The sequence below is a fragment of the Etheostoma spectabile genome, unplaced genomic scaffold (genome assembly GCF_008692095.1).
Source record: "Etheostoma spectabile isolate EspeVRDwgs_2016 unplaced genomic scaffold, UIUC_Espe_1.0 scaffold376, whole genome shotgun sequence".
Classification (NCBI taxonomy): domain Eukaryota; kingdom Metazoa; phylum Chordata; class Actinopteri; order Perciformes; family Percidae; genus Etheostoma; species Etheostoma spectabile.
In genome coordinates, this window is record NW_022605594.1 from 202,961 (window position 1) to 211,799 (window position 8,839).

Sequence of the window (8,839 nt, forward strand, 5' to 3'; positions counted from 1 at the left end):
ACTGCTAAGGCAAAGGTCTGTCACCGCCCAACTTGGACCAACGGCCTCCTTGGTGTGTCAGAGCCTTTAAGCTTTATGGGACTGATATGACCTCTGTTATTTAGCTTACCTCTCCTCAAGATTACAAAGAGTTGTCTGCGTCAGAAAGCTTTCAGCAGAATGCATTATCAACCAAAGCAAATGCACGTGTAGAAAAAACATTGCATTTGAAAGAGGCACATTACAGACAGTAAAGTTGATAATTTAATAAAGCAGGGTGTGAAAGGACTGTATGCAGGGAAAACAGAATATTTTCTCTATTCTTTAAACGTAAAAATTGAGGTTGAAACATTTAGGCCCTTCACAATGCGAGAGAAATAAAAATATAAGAAAAGAAGCAAACCATTTTGAATTGCAACAGAGAGGTGTTTATTCTCTGCGCATGTGCTGAAATATTTTCAGAACATTTAGAAAGAATTAAAACGTCTGTAAAAAACAAATCATCTCATCTCTCATACCAGAGAGACTTGGCGTCATCATACCAGCAGTGATTCAAACATAAATAATCTAACCTTCAACTGTACCATGCATTCAGAAAACAAAGGATACATAAATATTCTGTATACAAAGAAAAGACTAAAATGCACATTTTAGTATACAGTCCCTGACAAAAGTCTTGTCGCTTGTGTACAAAATTGACTGAAGTGCCTCTGAAATATATTTCTAATCAAGATTTGTTTACAGAAAATGGCTCTTTTAATCCCAACAGCTTTGTAATATGTTTCAGGCAAAAAGAAACTGTCAAAGTATTCTAATTTCACAGCTTGGTAAAGCCCATGAGTCAATTTTTGCAAGTGTTGTCGCCTTGTCATATGAGCTTCACACTGTGACTAATAATGGATCAATTAGGTCTCAGGGTGGTATAAAAACAACCCCAGTACACTAGACCTTCCACACCTGCAACTAGACATCTGCAACAGGCCTAAGATTCACCTGAGACTAAGTTTGATTATCAAGAGGCTGAAGACAACAGATCCATGCTGATGTGGCAGACACCTTCAATGTTTCTCAGCGTCAAGTGAGGATTAAAAAACATTGAAGCACTGGAGAGGTTTTTGACAAGCCTAGGTCAGGCAGACCCCGCAAGACAACTGCTCGAGAGGACCGTTGTTGGCTCGAAAAATCCAAGGCCAGCCATTTTCACTGCAGCGAGCTCCACCAGAATGGTCCCCTGAAGTCCTGTGTCAACCAGAACGGTTTGTCGGATACTGTCTCGAAATGGCCATCCATGGTTGAATCAGTGCCCAGAAGCCAGCACTAAACAAAAGACAATTGAAAAACCGTGTGGCATTTGCAACGGCCCACAGCCTGCTAAAGGATGGACGCTGGAGAAGTGGAAAGAAAGTGGATTTTTCAGATGAATCTCTGTTGAATTACACCACAGTTGTCGCAAATATTGCAGGAGACTACTGGAGCCCGCATTGGATCCAAGATTCACCCGAAAACAGTGAGTTTGGTGGCGGAAAAAATCATGGTCTGGGGTTCCACCAGTATGGGGTGTGCGAGAGATCTGCAGGGTGGAAGGCAACATCAATAGTCTCAAATACCAAGAAATTAGCTACCTCTTATATTCAACCTAAAAGAGCCAAATTCTCCAGCAGGATGGTGCTCCATCGCATACTTCATCTCCACTTCAAAGTTTCTCAAGAGAAGATCAAGATGGTCCAGGATTGGCCGGCCCAGTCACCAGACATGAACATCATTGAGCCTATGTGGGTATGGATGAAAGAGGAAGCATGGAAGACCAAACCAAAGAATATGAGAACTCTGGAGGCAGCAGGACTGCTTTCCTAGCTATTCTGATGACTTCATCAATACATTGTATGAATCCGTGCCAAACCGCATGGATGCAGACCTCAAGCTCATGGAGTCATACAGATTTAAATTTGAATCTCACAGCACCACTATTTAATTTGCTGACATATTTTAGTATTTGTAGTAAATTTGTTCAATTTATGTATAGGCGACAAAACGTTTGTCTTGCCAAAATTGACCTTTCTGTCTTAGGGTCGATATTGTTTTAAAGAAATAATAAATAAACAAATTTTTTTTATGTTTAAAAAAAATACAATAATTTGGGTTGTTATAGCAAAAAACAATATAAATATTAAAATATACACAATTTAAAAAAAATAAAATAAATATGCCCAAAAAAACATAAGAAAAAAATATTAAAAAATAATAAATATCCTAGTAAAAAATCAAATAAATATAGGAAAAAAAAAAAAAAAACATATAATAAAAAATAAAAACACCAAAAAAAAATAAAAATATAATAAAAATAATAACATAATATAAAATAACGAATAAAAAAAAAATAATAAAAAAATAAATATAAAAAAAATAATATAAAAATAAATAAAAAAAAAATTATTAAAGAAAAAAATCTTAATAAAAAGTCGATACAAATTATCTTAAATAACCCATTTAAAATAATAAATATAAGATACTAATAAATTTATTTTTTAATTTTTTTTTTTTTTTTACTTAAATAAAAAAAAAAATAAATATATAATTAAAATTTTTTGTGGTTTTTAAATATAAATAATACAAAAATAAAAAATAAAAAAAAAATATAAAGTTTTAATTTTTTTAATTGTTTTTTTTTTGTTTTTTTTTTTTTTTTTTTTTAAACAATAATAATAATGATCAAAAAAATACAAAATAAATATAAACTTAATAACAAAAACTGAAAACAATAATCAACTATATTTTTTTATTTTGTTTTTTTTTTTTTTTTAATATAGGAATAATAAAAAAATAATTTTTTATTTTTATTTTTTTGAATAACATACATAAAATAAATAAACATAAAAATACCTATAATTTTTTATATTATTTTTTATTTTTAAAAAAAAAAGAATTAAAAACAAAAAAAATATAAAAACCTATTTTGGTTTTAAATTTTTTTTTTTTGGAGTTTTTTTTTTATTTTTTATTTATTGTTTTTTTATGTATTTTTTTTTTTTTTAAAAACCCAAAAATATAAAAAAGAAATATAAATACTTAAAGAAAATACAAACAAAAAAACAATAACAATAACCCACATATAATAATAATCTTTTTATGGAAACTAATTATTTAGTGCACTTTGAAACATCATTTTGGGAGGGTTTTAGCTTTCGTTATGAGCTATTTCTTACACCAAGGAAATTAAAAGTCAGGTTAATAGCAGGTGTTTCTACAAAATAGATAAGCGACAAGGCTTTTGTCAGGGACTGTAGAGCAATTTACACAAGAAAAATCTGCAAAAATACAAAATGCAAATTAGCATATTTAGTACTTAATAGTGTAAAGATGAATGATGAAAGTTAATACTTTGTTAAATGCTTTGATAGAGGCTGCAGTAGTGGAGAAATGCAGTCAAGCTGCTCCATAATAAGATGTATGCAGAGAAATACATTTTGAAACTATATCCTTCCGTTTCTCCACACAGGTTTTCATATTTTTCAATTTTAATGCAGAGAAAATGTCCTTTTTTGAGGAGTTTTCTATCAAAGCTTTTCCAAATCACGCAATTTGGAACACGCTCACATAAAAACACACACACACACACACACACACACACAAATCATCAAAAAAGGGAGAATGAGCATATGTTAAAATATGGTTGTCGACAGCCTACTATCTCTACCTACAAATCTAACAACCATTATTTACTACTTAAAAGACATGAAGCTGATATATGTACTGATTACTTGCATTTCCTCATTGATCATTGAAAGAACGATTTAGGAAAACCTGCCAAAACCAAAGCAAGCTGACTTTTTATTCTGAATTGATTATGTTTGGTGGGACGAACAGAAACTTCCTGTCTTTGGTAGGAAAGAAAAATACATCTCTGCCCTCTAAGAAAGTCTTTGTTCATGTCAAGCATGTATCAGAGAGGAATCATGTGAATGTCCCACACTTGGGTAACATGTAGATATTTGAGTAATTTAAAACACATGATTGAACTGCAGTGTGAATGTAGTTTTCTCAAAGGTATCCTTCACTCAGTCATGTGAAGCTCAAATACAACACTTGAAAGGAACGTTAAACACGTTTTCTTGTAAGGTAGACAGTATCTTGTCTATTTGTCTCACAGGTAAGCTGTGGACAATTTGAACACCACCATTTACATTTTCACAAGGGGTGCGGGTGGTTATTGCTGTATTACAATAAATACTGGGTATTACTTGCATTTAGCAAATAGGGACACACCACAAAAATGATCCCAAGGAAAGGGAAGAACAGACCACTGGAATTACATTGGGAATCAATATTGGCAGATGCCCCGAGTTAACGTGGGAAAAAACATGGGATTGGTGCATCTCTAATTGTAAGAATGAGTGAAACTTTACTTCTAGCATAACAATAACTTTTCTGCCCAACTGGTTGTATCTAAAATATTTTCACAAACATCCACAAAAATTATAGCAAACTGTTCCTTTACAGTGCTTTATTTGGCACCATTTAAAAAGGTCAGCCTAAGAATGGATGTTTTCAGAATGGCTCCCACAAGGAATGTGATTGAGGAGACTGTTAACTCTTAACCTACTGTAACCTAACCATTCATTCAATCCATTCTTATGGGAACCTATTTGAAAGGTTTGTTTTTGTCCATATGTGGAACACACTAATGATTACTGTCCGTCAAGAGGATGATTTAAAGGGTAAATTCATCCAAATTACAAACATATTTTTCCACTGACCACTAGTAGTATGCACATAGTTTTGATTTAATTATTTATCCTGGATTAGAATTTTCTGCTCTCACCCTTGTACAATGGCCATGAATGGGATTGTGTTTGTGGTGGTTCCACGCTTTGAAAAATATTGTCTGGAAAAACTCAAGAGCACATTTTACATCCAGAAACAAATACCTTGTTACTACACATATTTCACTTAAAATAAATAATTTACTATCTACCAAAGAACAGTCCATGTGAAAACTGTTGGAAGCAAGGTCTGTAAATCACTCTTAGTAACCAAAATATCAATTGTGCAAAAGAATATTGCAGAGTTTCCCCAAATACATTTTTCAGTGCTTTGACCAAAAATTTAATTATAGTTTAAACAATTTGTCTATTAAACACAAAGAAAATATTCTAAAATATATTTGGTAATTGTTTAATAATTCCTTAACTAAAAAAGACAAAGCAGCTCTTCAAATGTGAAATTAGTTTGTGTTGTTTTTATGGCAGTAAATCAAATATCTTATTTTTCGAATGTTAAACTTTTTTTGGTTGAACAAAACAAGCAACACATCAACTATTTTTAATATTCTCTGACATTTTATATATTAATAAAATAAAATATTTAGCAGATTTATTAATAATAAAAAAATGTTAATGTCAGCCATATATTAAATTCCATTCTCTTCCATTGTATTGTGCTAAACACCCCAAACTATCAGCATGGCCAGGGATAAGTGAATGTTTTTTTTTGGAATTTTACTGAAATAACAATTTAGGGGAAAGCAAGCGTAAACAGTGCAAGAAAAGAGAAGGCTTCTGATACAACAGCAACAAACAACAGAAATAGAAAACGGTCAGAAAAAAACAGATTTATCACAGTGTTTAAAAACAGGATTCACAAACTGATAGTGCTTTCTTTTTCTCTGCAACCCAACTTACTTAAGGCAACAAAAAATGACAAAGCGCACAGACGGCAGAACAAAAAGCAGATCAAAAGCTGTCCATGGCGAGTGTGGAAGGTAAAATGTAAATCATTGGGCGCAACAGAATGCCATATGTCAGCTCTATGGGGCTGGGAAGGCTTTCACACTTTGGCTTTGACCTGGCCGCCTCGTTCAATGCGCTGCGCTCTCACACCACATACTGGTAGGTCTCAGCCTTCCCATGGTCAGGGGTGGAGAAGGGACTAAACCACAATAAGGAGAAAGGGTGTCCAAATACCGCCCTCATGTTCATCCACTTAGTTTTTTTAGCCCATCTTCTCTCTTCCTTTTTCAACTGCTCTATGCCCTGAAAATGAGAGACAACCAAACTTCAGTTGGTGTGCTTTTGTGACCTTGTCAGTAATCACAAACCAAATAACATTTTTTTTCCCCCGCCACTAAATAAATAAAGACAAAAGAAAATTGTAACCCTTTCTTAAAATCATCCAGGTCACAAACCCAGTATTTCAGTGCATTCTCTACAAGCATAATATACTGTAGCTGCTTGTGTCTTTCCCTCTGTGTGTTGTTCATTTCTCTACATGTCAAAGCCCTCTCTCTTTGATTACATTATCAAATGTCTCCCATATATCTGACCTAGAGTTGCAGACAAAAAGAAGATCGAAGCAAGAGAGGGAGTTTGGTTTGATGAGCTAAAATACACAGGAACACCAACAGGCTAAATGACTTTAGGATGGCACCAAACTACTATAGGGGTACAGATTTCTTCTTCTACTGATCCATGAACAAATTTACCTATCTTTGAATATACATTTGTATCTTTCAAGTACATCACTTAGTGGTTTTATACACTAGCCCCTACCTATGTGGCTAGTGTATAAAACTTATTGATTTCCAAGCGTAGCCAAGATAAAGGAATATACTGTTAAAGCCTAAGGGTTTAATCTATGGCCTTCATAGTGACTATTGAGATGACTACCTACTGACAATGGTGTGGGGTGACACCATCATTTGCATTTTATAAAAATTACATAAATTGGTAACGCAGACAAAGCCATTTAAAATGACAAGATAAGAATGAAAGAAATTAGAGGGTAGGGAATGAAAAATAAGACGAAGAATAGCTGATTACCTACATATCACTGTGTAAAATATAGTTGGCTGATAACATGACACATTCAGTAATACAAGTCAGAGGATACATTAACAACGACGGGGTAGATATACACACACACACACACAATAACATAATCACACACATCAATACATACGCACGTGCATACACGTATATTCACACACCCGTTCTTGCATATGTTATTGCATTTATGTTCTCCAAGAAGAAAGACTCATGTACAACTCATATCCCATTATTCTCTTTGTTATCACAACTAACAGGCAGATCATTAGCAATATTCATGGTATAACGCATCCATTTTTCCTAAGATGTACACTTCATATATTTAATTTACAAGATCCTTCCATTTTAAGTTAATCCAGTTCTTATCTTTTGCTACCTTTATCACTTGGAACAAGTTAGAGTCTTTCTTCTTGATCTTTTCTGGTATTTCTTGTCCTGGTAATAAGGTTAGTTGGTTTTTATTTATAGAAATGTCAAAAATGTTAAAAGTTCTTTAACAGAATTTCCCCAGATGCCACGTACACCTTTACATCACCAAAATGTATGACTGTGGTTTGCCATCTGCTCACCACATCCTCTAACATTCTAAAGTCAAATTTGCTTTGGATTTACTAACTATGGGGTCTTAAAATAACATGTACATGTATATTTTTTCCAACAGTTTGTTTTTGCACATTTGTTTTCAATCTGCTGAAGATATAGTGCATGACAGTTTTTTTTCTTCTTTTTTATATTGACATTAAGTCATTTATCTTGATGGTTGGCTTGTGTTTATTTATAAAGAATTTTTGTTAAAGATTTCTTTTGGGGGCATTTTTAGGCCTTTACTTTCACAGGACAGATGAAGACATGAAAGGGGAGAAAGAGTGGAAATGACATGCAGCAAAGGGCCGCAGGCCGGAGTCAAACCCACAGCTGCTGCGTCGAGGAGTAAACCTCTATGTGCGCGTGCTCTACCACCTGACCTAACCTGCCCACGGCTTGTATTATTTTATCATCATATTTAAACATTTAGTTTACCCCACTGTTATACATCTTAACTATACATTTTATCAGTGGAGTTATATCATGAAAGGATCACTTTTTTTCAAACATTAAAAAAGTTGATCCTACTTGGAATAAATGAGAGTTAGGTAGACCATACTGTAAAGATAGCTGCCCAAAAGACTTCATGTCTTTATCCCCAAACGTTTGTCCATATATAAAACTTTGGAAGCAAACATCTGTTTTATATACAGTGGATATAAAAAGTGTACACACCCCTGTTAAAATGCCAGGTTTTTGTGATGTAAAAAAATTAGACAAAGATAAATCATGTCAGAACTTTTTTCATTTTTTAATTATGTGACCTATAATGTGAACAATTCAATTGAAAAACAATTGAAATCTTTGTGGTTGAAAAATGAAAAATAAAAACCTTACAATAACCTGGTTGCATAAGTGTGCACATAATTAACCAATCACATTCAAACTCATGTTAAATAGAAGTCATTACACACCTGTCATCATTTAAAGTGACTCTGATTAATCACAAATAAGTTCAGCTGTTTTCCTGACATTTTCTTAGTTGCATCTCAGAGCAAAAGCCATGGTCCGCAGAGAGCTTCCAAACCATCAGAAGGATCTCATTGTTGAAAGATATCAGTCAGGATAAGGGTACAAAAGAATTTCCAAAGCATTAAATATACCATGGAACACAGTAAAGACAGTAATCAACAAGTGGAGAAAATATGGCACAACAGAGACATTACCAAGAACTGGACGTCCCTCCAAAATTGATAAAAAGACGAGAAGAAAACTGTTCAGGGAGGCTTCCAAGAGGCCAACAGCAACATTAAAGGAGCTGCAGGGATTTCTGTCAATAACTGGCTGTGTGCTACAAGTAGCAACAATCTCCCGTAAAATAGAACTGTTTGGCCGGAGGGACCAAAGGTACGTTTGGTACAGAATTTAATGAAAATAACCTTTGTCCAACTGTTAAGCATAGGGGTGAATCAATCATGCTTTGGAGTTGTATTGCAGCCAGTGGCACAGGGAAC

The 8,839-nt window shown here is 33.7% G+C and overlaps 1 protein-coding gene across 4 annotated transcripts in view; it reads right to left on the reverse strand.

Moving 5' to 3' along the window:
* Positions 1-8,839, reverse strand: part of LOC116686439 (palmitoyltransferase ZDHHC3) — a 146,818-nt gene that overhangs the window by 49,595 nt on the left and 88,384 nt on the right. The window contains exon 7 of one of the 4 annotated variants that reach the window (XM_032511454.1): positions 4,007-6,008. The exons of the other annotated variants lie outside the window; for them this stretch is intronic. Within the exon in view, the coding sequence (XP_032367345.1) occupies positions 5,850-6,008 (159 nt within the window). The 3' untranslated portion in view covers positions 4,007-5,849. Of the gene's footprint in view, positions 1-4,006; positions 6,009-8,839 lie in introns of those variants that run through there. 4 annotated transcript variants of the gene reach the window in all.